This window comes from Chanodichthys erythropterus, chromosome 11 (genome assembly GCF_024489055.1).
Source record: "Chanodichthys erythropterus isolate Z2021 chromosome 11, ASM2448905v1, whole genome shotgun sequence".
In the NCBI taxonomy this organism is placed as follows: Eukaryota; Metazoa; Chordata; class Actinopteri; order Cypriniformes; family Xenocyprididae; genus Chanodichthys; species Chanodichthys erythropterus.
Genome location: NC_090231.1, coordinates 26,427,866 through 26,442,945, shown reverse-complemented (window position 1 = coordinate 26,442,945; position 15,080 = coordinate 26,427,866). Strand labels below are relative to the sequence as shown.

The window sequence follows — 15,080 nt, the reverse complement described above, 5'->3', positions numbered from 1 at the left end:
ATCCATGATAAATCTAAGCACTAAAACTCACAGTTATAACTAAATGCATGTGGAGCGTGTTTAACTTGTTTATTTCATTTGATCGTCACAATGTCGTCAGCCTCGCGAAGTTTGGAATTACTTGGATGAAAATTATCTTACATAATGGAATTACTTGATCAAATGAATTAATGAAACCGAGTTATTATAATATCACCACCATATTGAGAAAGCACATGAAATCTAAACACCCGTCGAATGAGGAAAGACAGCTGTCCATCACTGCATTCACGACAGGTAAGTTATCCCTGAGTGAGCCGAGAAGATAACATCTGACAGCAAAATGATTTTGAGACATATGCTTCCTTTAAATTTCATTGAGGGAGACATATTTACAAACAGAAAACACAACGTGCTAGGCTACTTGGCATACCGTTATGTATTATCGTTATCTTTGTTTTGTCGGCACAGCTCGTATTCTCACCCGAGCATATGGATATTAATTTTCTCAACATGAACATGTGAAACAAAATCTTGATGAATATAAAAAAAATAACGTCCTTCTTGTTTAACGTCATTTAAATAAACTTTTTTTTTTTTTATTATTATTATTTTTTTATGAGCCCAAATATTCAAATACAATATTTTGGAAAAATGCCCTTCCCTACACTGAACCATTCGCACAATATTGGGTCCCATTTTATTTTAGGTGTCCTTAACTACTATGTACTTAAATAAAAAAATGAGTAAAATCCACTGATTGTGTTCGTATTGTATATGGTAAGCTTAGGGAAAGGTTTGGTGGTATGGGTAGGTTTAAGGGTGGGTTAAGGTATTTTTAAAATATAAGTACAATGTAGAAACATGTATGTACACAATAAGTGCATTGTATCAAATTATTCATTTAAATGTAAGTGCATAGTAGTTAAGGCCTCCTAATATAAAATGGGACCCAATATTGTATTACAGAACCTCTTTACAGCACCTAAATGTGGACACAGTGAGGAAAATCACTTTTTCTGAATTTTGCCATTCAAAAACAGCACAAAAAAAACAAGGTAAAGAAAATCAATTCTTGATGATTTATTGAATAGGAAAGTGGTTCTCAACCAGGGGGACAAGGCTGACTGGTGGCCTCAGCAAACTTCCAAGGGGGGCACAGCATGACTTAAAGGGTTAATTCACCCAAAAATGAAAATTATGTCATTAATGACTCGCCCTCATGTCGTTCCAAACCCGTAAGACTTTTGTTCATCTTCGGAACACAGTTTAAGATATTTTAGATTTAGTCCGAGAGCTTTCTGTCCCTCCATTGAAAATGTATGTACGTATACTGTCCATGTCCAGAAAGGTAATAAAAACATCATCAAAGTAGTCCAAATAAATAATTAGAATGCAAATATAAAATAAATAAAAATCAAGATGTAAAATGAAATTACATATTTTTTCTCCCTCAATTACTACTTAAGAACATATAGAATCAGAATCTTGAATTCTCTGGAATCCTCTGGGAGTCTTGATATATTAAATAATTTAACAATGATGCATTTCACGGTTCAATTTAATTTAACAATACTCCCAGTCTCCCAAGAGGTTTGAAAATGAGCAGCATCGTCATCATAGTTACAGCCGAAATATCATAGCCAATAGTGGGCCTTCGAATACTGTGCTGGACAACAGGGGGAGGGGGGTTGAGTGAGGTGTTGGGTTGGTTGGCTAAAAAGGTCATCAGTTTGATCCATCTGCTTGTTTTAGTCAGAAAATACCATTATTGGCCATGGCCAACTTATTATTCATTTATTGGCCAACTCTGGCCTTTTGCCACTCAGAGTGATGAAACTGCATTTAAAGGGAACCAGTTTTTTCATGCCATGGAAAATCAGATTGCCCATGCACTTTTAAATGAAAGTAATTATTATACCATTTGTTACAACCAAACTGAAAAAAAAAAAAATGCTTGTACAAAATCTTCATAAGGTTGTGACAAGACAATAATGAACATTTTGTTGAATACTAGGTTGTTGGGGTTCTACAAAAGTCTATTTTTATTCATTCTCATAATGTTGGGACCAGTGTAGATACAGTATGCCAGCTAAAACATGCCCAGATCAATATTTCTCCATTTTCAGGCACTCAGCACCTTCACATGAACTTTCCCATCTCCTTCAAGCAGTTTGATTTGGCAGGCAGAACCAAGCCTGATATCTTCCCCAACAGATGAACACACAGTTATTCTAACCCACCCCCAACTTTGTCATGGCTACATAAACACAAGTAAACACTAATGACCTTCTATCATCAAGGATGGTGTTCCTGAAACATTCACATGTATACCCGCATCTATTTAACGACTATAGAAATAATTTTCAGTACTCTGACATTTGCTCACTGATAAACACATATGCGAACGCATTCATGCTGAACACATCTCGTTCTCACTCTCTGTAGCGAGCTATGAACATTCCCTTTCTCTTGTTGCTCTTTTATTCGGAAGCTATTTCTGAGAACATTCCTAGTGGATGATGCACGGCCTCTTCTCGTCCCACTGGTCTGAGCACCCACACCATATTTAGAGTGCCTGCCTGTATGTTTTACACACATGCCGTTGAGCCATTTGTTCCCAGCAGTTAGAGTCAGTGGGCATGGGGTAGCACTTTAGTGTTTAACAGATAGCTAAAGTGTGTTATCTATGATCAGCCCAACAACACTATTTTTTACTAGTTCATCAATACCTATATCAGCATTCATGCCTTTAATAACTTGTTCAACAACACATCAAACCTAAGGTAAAGTTCATCCCAAAATGAAAATAACGTCATTGTTTGCTTGCCCTCATGTCATTCCAAACCCATATGTTATGTTATCTAAAATAATTTTTGAAATCTTCACATATATTTCTATATTTTACACTATAGTAACACGTCTCGAGCTCTAAAAAGATATTTATATTAAGCCATTATTCATGGATAATCCTCAGAAGACTTGGAATGTAGCACACAAGTCATATGGACTACATTCATGGTGCTTTAATGTCCTTTTCTAAGCTTGGCAGTCTGTGATTAACTGTTGTATAAATAAATCAAAATTGAGATGTGTTGTGTTTATGATGTGTTTCACAGCAGCAAAAACAAAACAGCATACAGGTGTGAAATGGCATTAAAGAAAATATCTATTTTATGTACAAAAAGTAAAAAAAAAAGAAAACTTAATGTGAGAAAAATGGTTCCCATAATACACACCCATGTTAAGAGCACATTTCTGAGAGTATTTTTAGTGAACATTATAATTAAAGTAGATTAACAGAAAGCTAATCAGCTAATGAACCCAAGCTCCGATAAGTTCATGCAAAATCTAATTACCTAATTATAACTCAAACCACATTATTACTGTCATAGAGACACTGTGAGAGATTAAATGACCTTCATTTCCTCTCTTTGGGAAATTTGTTCTCATTTGTCACTGACAATAACCTCTTTATTCTGAAATTATGCAGGTTAAATGTGGTTTTGCTATTAAAAATCGAAATAAAGTAATAGTGAAATTTTTTTATTTTATGTGCCCTTTTTCTATTCCACCTTTATATTTCACTTCATTAAATCAATATAAATTAAGCATGCACCTACCAAAGAAATCTGCAAAATTTGCAAATGGATCTCGGCCTCCAAAGAATTCCCTGAAGACATCTTCTGGATTACGGAATGTGAATCCGCCCATGAAATCCTCGTCATAATGACCACCTGTCCCAACAAGGAATAATTAGGAGGAAAACCACATTTCCAAAAACAAGTAAAAATGTGAACTGATATCATCTATATAAGGAATAACTTCACTTACCTCTATTAGAGAGGCCTTCTTTACCATATCTATCATACTGTCTCCGTTTGTTTTCTGTATGAAAGAGGAATGCTGCTTTTAGTTTCACACAAAACAGACACAGATTATAACAATTACACACTCCTCCCACCACACCTTCACAACATCAGAGCCAATAAAGGGTGTTGTTCAGTGCCAAAACTATGGTTTATAATATAATGTCAGTTGATTGTTACTACAAGCAATCTATGCTTAGAAAAACATTTATGCACACATGGACAACAACTCACAATGTAATTGAGGTGTCGAGTCTATAAATAATGCAACATAAGCAGCCTTCACACACTCATGTAAACAAACACACACCAAATATTACCTTTTGCCTCAGAAAGGTACACTGTTGCCATTTGCAAGCTTTCTAAAACCTATTTTAGGTGATTCTAATACTTGTGTGACAATCCATACCATACACGATTAAATGCTGCATTTTCTACACGGCTTAAAGGGATAGTTCACCCAAAAATAAAAATTCTGTCATCATTTACTCACCCTCAAGTCGTTCCAAACCTGTATACATTTTTTCTGAGCACAAAGGAAGATATTTTGATAAAAGTTTGTAACCAGGCCACTTTGGGGCACCACTGACTTCCATAGTAGGAAAAAAAACTACTATGGAAGTCAATGGTGTCCCAAAACACAAAAATATCTTCCTTTGTGTTCAACAGAACAACAAGATTTATACAGGTTTGGGACAAAATGAGGGTGAGTAAATGATGATAGAATCTTCTTTTTTGGGTGAACCATCCCTTCAAAAAAGGAAAGATGACATAACCATCTATAAATCTCCTGCATTCAACTAGGACATAATTATCCAATAAAAAGTTAAATGGCAAGGACACACACAAAAACAAATGCAGACATGCAAGGACATGCAAGGACAACTACTCAAGGAAGGACAAATGAAACAGTTCAGAAATGTTGGCTTGTAGAGTCGAGATTTAATCCAGGGCACTTAAACTCTCCGGTTTTATCCAAATTCCTTCCTATTCTGAGGACGTGTGCCATGATACAACAACACTTAAAACATTTTTGAATCAAACATTTCAACTACTGACTGCCTTATTAGACTTATTCTGGATACAGCTCTTCACATTGTTTTTATCAGTATAAAATGAATGTCTCATGGGCATTCATTCCACAATTGTTAATGTCTTAAGTCAACTATTGATGTTAGTAAATTAAAACATTTAACTCAAATAAAAATGAACAGGGCATCATATTTGGAAAAAAAAAAGAAAAAAAGTAACACTTTATTTTAAAGTGTCCTTGTTACACATTACATGTAGTTGCTGTAGTAATAACAGTAAATTATGCATATACTGTACACACAACTAACCCTAAACCAAAACAAACCCTAATCCTAATCTTACTTAGTACTTAAATGTAGAATTACACTGTAACATGGACACCATAAAACAAAGTCTAGCCAAAAATATATATAGCCAATACCATCTGACAGGACTTCATATGCTTCTGAGATCTCTTTAAACTTGATCTCTGCCTCTTCTTTTATGTCTGGGTTTTTGTCTGGATGCCACTTTAGTGCTTGTTTTCTGTACCTGTAAAACACACACAGTCTTATTAAGGGTGAAAAAGGCAACATTCTTAGTATATCCAAAATTACAACAGTGACAATGTACCTTAAACTGGATGTAGTTGGCATTAAACATTTTTGGATGTTAATTAATTTATAATTATTATACATGAAACTTTTATAAACTCATATTAATGGAGAGACAACATGGAATAGTTGTAATTTTAGAAAACTCATGTCAAAGAGCAGGACAATTTAAAATGCACTAGTGAGGATAAGAATTAAAAATTGAGGGAAAAACAAAAGGAAATGACCAGTGACAAGACCCAAAGATGGTTCTTCACCAAAATTCTTCTTGATGCTGATTTAATAATAATAATAATAATAATAAAGTCTGTGACTGCCCATTTGTTTTTATCAAAATGTGCAGATTTGCTAAACTAGCAAGGAATCCATTTTCATGGCAATAGATAAAGTTACAGTTTACATGCACCAATTTTCATCAATCTGAATGAATTGAATCCGATTGCAGATCTGTTTACATGTACTCTAAACATTGTAATCTGATTCAAATATCCATTTATATGTGTTTTATATACATTCCGATTAAAACGTTTGCGCACGCGCTCTGCTTGGGTGACGTCATATCAATCACACTTGCAGTAACCCGGGTTGCGTCAACAGACGATCATGTATCGACGATAAGTGAAGTGACATGTGGCCAAGTATGGAGACCCATACTCGGAATTTGTGCTCTGCATTTAACCCATCCAAGTGCACACACACAGCAGTGAACACACACCTGGAGCAGTGGGCAGCCATTGCTGCGGCGCCCGGGGAGCAATTGGGGGTACGGTGCCTTGCTCAAGGGTCTCACCTCAGTCGTGGTATTGAGGGTGGGGAGAGCGCTGGACATTCACTCCCCTCACCGACAATCCCTGCCGGACCTGAGACTCGAACCCATGACCTTTGGGTTACAAGTCCGACTCTCTATCCATTAGGCCACGACTGCCCCCAGAGATGTTGTCAAAAGCATCAAATCTTGGCAATATTAAGAGGATTTGGCGCCATAAATGATGCAAAATTTGCACGTTGTTTCTTGTGTGATATCCATTGGCTCCGCTTCTTGTTTTAAAACGGATTTCCAATATTATGACGAAGGGATACAGCTACTCCACTTCCTGTTGGACTACATCTTTACAACTAAAGACGTGCTCACTGCGTAATGTGTGTCAACGTTGCACTGCGCATGTGCCCCAGAGACTTCTGAATACGATTGAGAAAGTAGTCGGATTCAAGCGTTTACATGGTCATTTTTTGCTGTTGGAACGGATTAGAAAAGGAATAAACCACCCCTTCCAATCCAATTGAAATTTCATTCCAATCGAGCTCAATCGGATCGATTAGGGTGTTTACATGAACGTTTTTCAATCCGATTGGGCCGTCAATCCGATTACAAATGGATTATTTGGGTGCATGTAAATGTAGCGAATGATTAAAGAATTAGTTCACTTTCAAATGAAAATTACCCCAATCTTTACTCACCCTCAAGCCATCCTAGGTGTATATGACTTTCTTCTTTCTGATGAACACAATCGGACATACATTAAAGTTGATAAAGAGGATCTTTTCGTCAACTGAGAAACCAAAGACTGTCAGTGAGTTTTTGAAATGAGCGCATGCGTAAGAATAGCCCCCCTCCTTCACAGCTCATTTCAAGGGAACGTCTCCCAAAACTCGTGCAGGAGTATTGGAACACGAGTGTTTATCACCGGCATTCACTGTGTCGTGTTAGTGGATTCATTATGTCGGACTCACCGCAGGTAACTCATAATCTGCAGTTGTTACTCCTGACGAAAATCATTGCATGCGGCTCCTGCAGAGCGTGGAAAGTTACTGGAGCGCGCAGCCGCGCTCGTCTCTCACAAGGAACGTCATGGCAGTGATTGACAAGCCAGAGGGCCAATCGTTTACGTGATGATCGCGTAAACGATTGGCTGATGTTTTTAAGGCCCTTCCTCGTGCACAGATTATGTATATTAATATTATTCCTTTCAGTACACCTAATAAATAGTCTTTTATCAGTTAGTAAAGACATTTTCAAGTAATATTGCAAAAATGTATAAAACAAAACATCCTCTTTGACACCTTTAATAAATATCCTGACGCATCCGAGCTTTATAATAGCAGTGAGCGGGATCAACGAGTATGAGCTGAAGAAAGTGTCTCCATCCACATCCATCCATCATAAACATGCCATACCATACTCCACATGGCTTTGGGGCCTTCTGAAGCAAAGCAATGCATTTGTGTAAAAAAAAAAAAAAAAGTTATGAACTAAAATATCTAGCTTCTGCCAGACCGCCTTCCGTATTCAAGTTACAAAGAAAGTGTAAAAGTTTTGCAGTTCAAAAAGCTACGTCCTACTCCTTCCCTATTTAAAAAAAATAAATAAAAAAAAATAAAAAAATTTAAGTGACAAAGCCAGTTCCGTTTTTTCCCAAAATTTTAATATGGAAGGCAGTCTGGCAGAAGCTAGACATTTTACTTCATGACTTGTTAAATATGGATATTTTTTTGGATGTGGATGGAGGCACTTTCTTCAGCTCATACTCGATCCCAATCCCGGCCATTATAAAGCTCAGATGCATCAGGATATTTATTAATTTTCTCAGATTGTGTTCATCAGAAAGAATAAAATCGTATACACCTAGGATGGCTTGAGGTAATTTTCATTTGAAAGTGAACTAATCCTTGAACTGATGCTATAGTATAAGAATTGTTTTACATATGTATATTATTGTCTTAAATGGCACACATTTGTTTAAATTAATAGTTATAAGACATAACAATATTAATACATTTCAAGGACACACATTTTCCATTGTAAAGTACTGCAAGGTCCTCATATATGATGCTGGCTCATCACTGCATTACAAAGACACACACCTCTTAACAACCACTTTCAATACAGGTCATGCTGCACAATACGACTTCGGTAGGTGTGACAACAGGTCAGCATCTCTGCACACTAAGCCTGAGTCAGCGATACACACCCAACCAGCAGCACACAGCGGGGTCAATGGCCTAAACCAAACACTCCATACACCAGGGGATTTGTCCTTTGCACATCTTTTAATAGTGTTTGCCCTCCGTAGCTCTGTGCTTTAGAAATTCCTCTCATAACCATCAGCAAATTCAGTGACCTACAGAACCAGGATTCAATAGACATTTGCTTACCTGAAAAACAAAGGACTAAACACCCTTTCTAGGGAAGTAGAGGAACAAGGCACTGGGCATAAGGGCACAACATGTCTGAATACCACTGAATGCTGTACTCCTCATTCATCCATATACTACATTCCCTTTCTCTGTCAATTTCAATTTTAAATTTAGAGTACTTTAATGGTATGACCATGTTTACATACATACAACACTGCCAAAATATTAGCCTATACACAAAACAAGTAATGAAAAGAAAAAAAAAAAAAAGAAATATACAATATAACAAAACAATAAAAAAATAATGAAATAAGATGGAATAATAAAAATAATAATAATTTCTGAGGGTGTGCAGCTGCAATTGATGGGTAACTGTCTTCTCCAAATAACATCTGCTGTTTCGACTTTTTCTCCAAGGCTGCGGAAGCATGGTAGTGGACTTGTGTTTTAGTTATGCACTTCAATCCACCGGGAGTCGTTTGTTTTTCTTCTTATTTACTTAAATCTAGAATAATTGATTTACAAAACATCAAATGAAATTAAGATATAAATTATACAAAACGAAATACAAACAAACTTCAAAGATCGTCTCATTTCCACACCCTTCCACCTTTCCACACATTTGACTTATCCAATTTACACTACTTTCTGTCTTAATTAACATAGATTAAGTTAAACCCAAACATAAACAAACAATATTATAATACTGAAACAAAAATATAAACTAAAGTTTTTTTAAATGGCTACAACATCTGCATCTGATCAGTTTCTGAAGAATAAAACTGGCATGAGGTTAGAGAGTTTGTCAAAGTAATTCTCTCTCCCCTCTTTTTATACCACAATGTGTCTCTGTTTCAACGTCACCAGTGTCACAGAGGGCACAAACTCGTTCTTCTTTTGGCAGTCGTGTCTGTGACTGCTCTGCCTTTTTCTATTGGCAAACTATATCTGTGTTATTATCATGGAGTGCTGATTTTTATTTACGGAAAACATTAGAAGCGATGGATTGAGACAATCACGCATTAATAAAGACAAGCAGCAAAGAGCACAGGTCTCACATGGACGGTATCAACTAACCCCTGTCACTGTTATCATTACTGCTCTACTATGTCCCCTGTGTAAAAATAGATGGCCATGACAGGACACAGAGTACTTACGCTTTCTTTATATCATCATGGGATGCATTTTTCGTCACACCCAGGATATCGTAATAATCCCCCATGTCTCAGGTTTTGGTTTTCGACCCCACTGGTTGACAAATTTTCAGCAGTGGCCCTGGAGAGAAAGAGAAAGAGAGAGAGAGAGAGAGAGAGAGAGAGAGAGAGAGAGAGAGAGAGAGAGAGAGAGAGAGAGAGAGAGAGAGAGAGAGAGAGAGAGAGAGAGAGAGAGAGAGAGAGAGAGAGAGAGATCTAGTTGAAGAAGACATAAAAGAGGGGACAACAAACAGAGGGTGTGTTTTGGTAGCTATGTGGGTGTGTGGCTACTGTGAGGGACAACCTCAAACCAACTTGTCATGTGAAAGCATGTTTATACATTACATCTCATACATAAAAGCATTTATAAGGAACCAACTGATTCATGGCTGCATTTGTTATGCACTCTTGTCTCCTGTATAAGATTTCAATTTCCTTTTGGGAAATCCTAATATCTCCTTATCTACATGGCCATACTCCAGCTTACTCTGGTTTAAACCTAATAAGATATCAACATAGTAAATATACTAAATAAATCAATAAATCATTTTCAAAAAGCACTTTACACCATTTACTGTATATAACCCATTTATAATACCTAAAACCAAGCCATATTTAAAACCGCTTTGAGTCATCTCAAATCCAAACATCTTATGAAAAACAAAATGTCAACTGCTTTCAAACAACCATGGGCCAAATACCCAGTTCCAGGAGCTTTCCAGCTGGACCTCATTGGTGTTATTTATATCTGCAGTGTCCTTCAGGACAGGCCCAGAGGTGATCATGGCACAGCACTGGCTTTCCTCTGCGTTGTCCAAGTAAAGGCTGGAATACACTACACGACTTTTAACATCTGAACAGATTTTAAAACAACAGGCATCATACACTTGCCGACTTTGTAAACGGTCAGAAAAACTGGGCATCATACACTAAATGAATGAAGATCACACCAACAGATGGTCAAGTCGTTCCAAACACAACAAACTCACAGAGAATCATGTGCCTTGTTGCCAGGAGATGCATGACAGATGAAAACAAAGTGTTCTAAAATAAGCTCAAAATATCAAACATGTTTGACATCCTCCGACTGATGAAATCACAGTATGAAGCTTAAACAAGTCTGTGCCCATCATACACTACACAATAATCTGTGAAATCCATCAACTCACACTGGCCAAAATCTGCAGACTGATTCTTCGGACTAGGCAACTTTAGCATAGACTCCTCCAGACTGCAAACTGGGGCAAAGTGTATTCCAGTCTTAAAGTACAACTTAATATTGATTGATATGTATAACTAATATAACCTAGTCTTTTGCTCAAATATCAGCTGAGACCAGATTTTTTTTTTTTAGGTTTCTCTATTTTTGGTTTGCATTCATTTCCCTTTAATTGGATGTGTTCTTTAAAATTAATTAGTCCATTGGCTAAACAAGGGCTACTAAAGTTGATGCACCCACACACAAATGAAAAAAAAAAAAAAAAAAAAAAAAAAAAATGATTTGTATTGGCAATATTCAAACCTTGGATCTTAACAACCGAGAGAAAGATTATATTACACCTGCAGGCCAAACCAGCATGCTCAAATTTCACAACAATCTTTGGCAAAGATTAGTCAGGAAGATCTACCAGTGTACTATATTTCATAAAAATGGTACACACACACAAAAACAATTTAATAGTGAACATTAATGGCCACAACAACTAAGACAATTTAAGGTTGAAAATCTGTTACTGCAAAAAGGAAATTTCACAAAATACCCAATAGTATTTCTGTGCTGATTTTAAGGTATAAACCGAAGAATTCTGTGGAATGGATTTAAATATGACGACCTGTGTTAAAGCAACAGAGAGTTTTTAGCTGAAAGCACAATAAAATTAGAAAAAAATATTTACTAAATGAATACAACACAAGGGTGAAAGATAAGTTGAACTTTGACTGATGCAAATTTCTGCAGATGCAAATTCGATCGCAATACACACCCTCTATTTCACGTCCTCTCTTCACCCACTTGGATCATTAAGTGCTTTTCTTTCAAACCACACCTTCTGCCCTACAGCCAACATTCCTGACTCATGCTAGAGTCAATCTTTTCCACCTTTTTGAGAGCCTATTCATTGAAATATACTTTTAAGCAACAGTCCCCTCTTCTTCGTCATCTTTCCTCCGCCATATCTTCCTCCAAACAAGTCGCACATTCCTTTGCTACTTGTCATGAAACAGCAGTCAGGGCAAGCTCACAAATGTGTGAACAGATGTGAAATGGCTGCTGAATTCTCTGGAGCTTGTTTTCTGGCTTCTCATAGTGGCACTAAGAGGAGGCTGTCAGCTCAGCTCAAAGCAAATCACTTGACTGCAACAAGTACAGCCAAATTTGCACCAAATATGACCACAGCTCAGTCAGTTTTTGTTAGTGGAAACTGCTTTGAATTAAAAGGCTAGACTTCTACATGTGAAAGGCAAAGAGTTACACAACATGACCTGTCCTAAAATAACTCAGTATGATAGTATGAGGTGTTTACAGGATGAAGGATCAGATCAAAAAACTGAATAGCTGGATATGCTTGCTGACCAGGTGTTGCCATAATAATTACAAGATGATTTGTCCATTGTGGCCATTTGTTCTCTCTTCTTTTTCTTTCTATAAGAATTTAGGAAAAAGAAAGTATTTGACTTGTCAATGCGAGTAAGATGAGCCATTGCTATCTAGGACAATGGAAATCATTATTTTGCAAGGGTCTGTGACCGACTGAACCAGAGGACAGCTTGATACTTCTGTGTTTCAGGTTTATATTCAACTGAACCAAATTTCTGACTGTTACAATTAGAAAACAAAAATTAGGAAAAGAAATTAAGTTTCTCTTTCTGTCTTTGAACGAGTACGGCGACATTCATTGTGGACATTTATAGTACAAAGATTTACAATAGCAGCCTGCGGCAACCAAAAACTCAAGAGTAACTTCCTTGTCCAAAAGAGGGAGTGTAACACAAATAGGCCTGAGAGTATATGTATATTCCTGTAAAATCTTTACATTTGATTATTCTAGCAGAATGTTAAAATACGTTTTTTAAGTACTACCCTATAACTATACAGACTAAACCAATGTGTTTATGATAACAGACATATAAAATAATAAATATTGTCTGTCGGCCACACAAAAAAAGGCTAATTAAGTATTTTTACAGCTAAAATAACTGGAAGCGGCTGACCGGAAGCCGTACACAAAAAGCTGTTCTTATGTTGAAATCAAGCTGGATAGTGTTATAGCTCTAGACACTGGTACCTCCTCAAAAGTTAAAAGCTACACTGGCCACATTTAATAGCATTAATCTCTAAATGGGATACATTGACAAATCACAGAGAATTAAAGGGGAATTTAGTTGGTCCACTTGATGATGAAGGCTGTCATTACGCCTTTTCAATGTATTGTCAAACTGGCTTGTTATGCAACTAATGTTATCCATTTTATCCCTTAAGCAGATGAATAGATTTGAAAAAAACACTTGTAAAATGATACACTTCCCTTCAAAATTAAAGCCAAGCCATTAACAGACATCACTTAAACTACTCTCCATTCTTCTGAAATGTAAGACTTATGCTGTTAACTAAATGAAAATGCGACAAATGATAACCATGCCTAAATATGAACATGTCAGTTTGAAATTGCAGATCAAAACCATAAACTACAGCTCACCAAATAATCAACAATGCATTTAAATTTAAAGAAACGCATCAATATGTAATTCTCTCAATAGTATGCTAGTGTCACTTCCACATCCATTTAGCAGATGTAAACTGATGCTTGAGAAAGAGAAACTGATACTTCCAATAAATTAAATAAAAAAAACGAGAGGACTTTCTGTCAAACACAGGTGTCCCATTGCCATGCATGAGCAATCTTATAATCTTTTTCTAGATTTTTCCCTGTCCTGGTGTTGTTCTACAAGCAACGCGCTCTTAAATGTCTTTGCATGAACGCTATGAACTCTATCAGAAGAACTAATCGTGGAAATCATCTCATGCACGTCTCAGGTTCGTGTGACATTTGAAAGCAGCATGTTTACAGGTGTGGAAAGACACGTAATGTTCTGGAAAGTCAAAGCCGGTGACTAATCGTTTCACCTACATAGAAACTATTTGACATTTACATCCATTATCTTCCCATAGACTTACTATATTTGTAGGCTTTTCAGAACAATAACGTTACTTAAACCATTACTATACTGACGTCCGCTTATCAGAACTTAAAGCAGAAATCATATCAAACTTTAGAAGTCAAGAGAAATTGTGCGTCTGCTGGTTACAGTGAGCCAAATCGTTCGTCTTTTGTAAAATTATTAGTATTAAACATTTATTTATTTCCATCTACCATTTTCATATAGACGTCTGCTGCTATTGCTCTCATTTGTTTATGGATTAAAAAAGTCGCTCCAGTGATCACCGAAGACACCGTGTCCGTGTCTCATATAAGCTGCCTGCCTAAACGGTACATTCGGGCATCATATGCGCGAAACAAATCAGCCAACTGAAAACGCGCCAATGATGCTGTCTAGGTAGGCATCTCACTAGCATTTGACACAAGCACCGTATATGTTTTTCATCTCGTTTTTATAACAAACCGAAAAAACCTCAACATATCTCAAAGTTAAACTCACAAACCTTATGTAACGAAGACAAGTGTCCTTATCCCGGTGCTTTATTTGGACCTCCGCTGTGTATCCCAGTGATGAGGTCGAGTTTCTTTATTTGAAATACTATTCCAGCAGGGGTTATTCTGTTTGGTCCGAGGTCTGTCTGTTTGTAAAACAGTCTCAGGTGATCGGAGTAACTTCCCTGTGTGAAAGACAGAGATGTATATGTGTGAATCTTTATCACTGAAATTGGGCTGTCGCTAATGTTCTCCAACAATCCGCCGACCTCTATAAAGCGACTTGATTCTAGTGCAATTTCGTCACTTCCTGTTACCCAAACAGCTGAAGGAGATTGCTCAGTAAAAAAAAAAAAAACTCAGTAAGTGTGATGTGTCAGGTAGTAGCCTAATGGTTTTGTAATATACTAAGAAGCAAAAGACGTTCTTGAGGGAAACGTATTCATTTTCATATCTCATTTTCATAATCCATTCATAAAAATATATCTAATTGTAAAACTAATATATAGCTATGCTCCTGAGACAGAAGTGGTGTGAAAGTGCAGCTTCCACATTCAAAGGTGGAGGAAGGGTGAGGTCAGGAGAGGTTTGACCGGTTACTGGCCTAGACAGTCACCATAACTCAGTCTT

General features: G+C 36.8%; 1 protein-coding gene across 6 annotated transcripts in view; it reads right to left on the bottom strand.

Moving 5' to 3' along the window:
- Positions 1 to 14,751, bottom strand: part of dnajb6b (DnaJ heat shock protein family (Hsp40) member B6b) — a 33,205-nt gene extending 18,454 nt beyond the window's left edge. For 2 of the 6 annotated variants that reach the window (XM_067402161.1, XM_067402164.1), the window contains exons 1-5: positions 14,462 to 14,749; positions 9,766 to 9,883; positions 5,302 to 5,411; positions 3,814 to 3,867; positions 3,603 to 3,716 (exon numbers count right to left, since the gene is read on the bottom strand). In XM_067402161.1, coding sequence (XP_067258262.1) covers positions 3,603 to 3,716; positions 3,814 to 3,867; positions 5,302 to 5,411; positions 9,766 to 9,830 — 343 coding nt within the window. In that variant the 5' untranslated portion in view covers positions 9,831 to 9,883; positions 14,462 to 14,749. Of the gene's footprint in view, positions 1 to 3,602; positions 3,717 to 3,813; positions 3,868 to 5,301; positions 5,412 to 9,765; positions 9,884 to 10,502; positions 11,236 to 14,461 lie in introns of those variants that run through there. The other 4 variants (XM_067402159.1, XM_067402162.1, XM_067402163.1 and 1 more) reach the window with 4 other exon arrangements.
- Between the last annotated feature and the right edge of the window lie 329 nt (positions 14,752 to 15,080).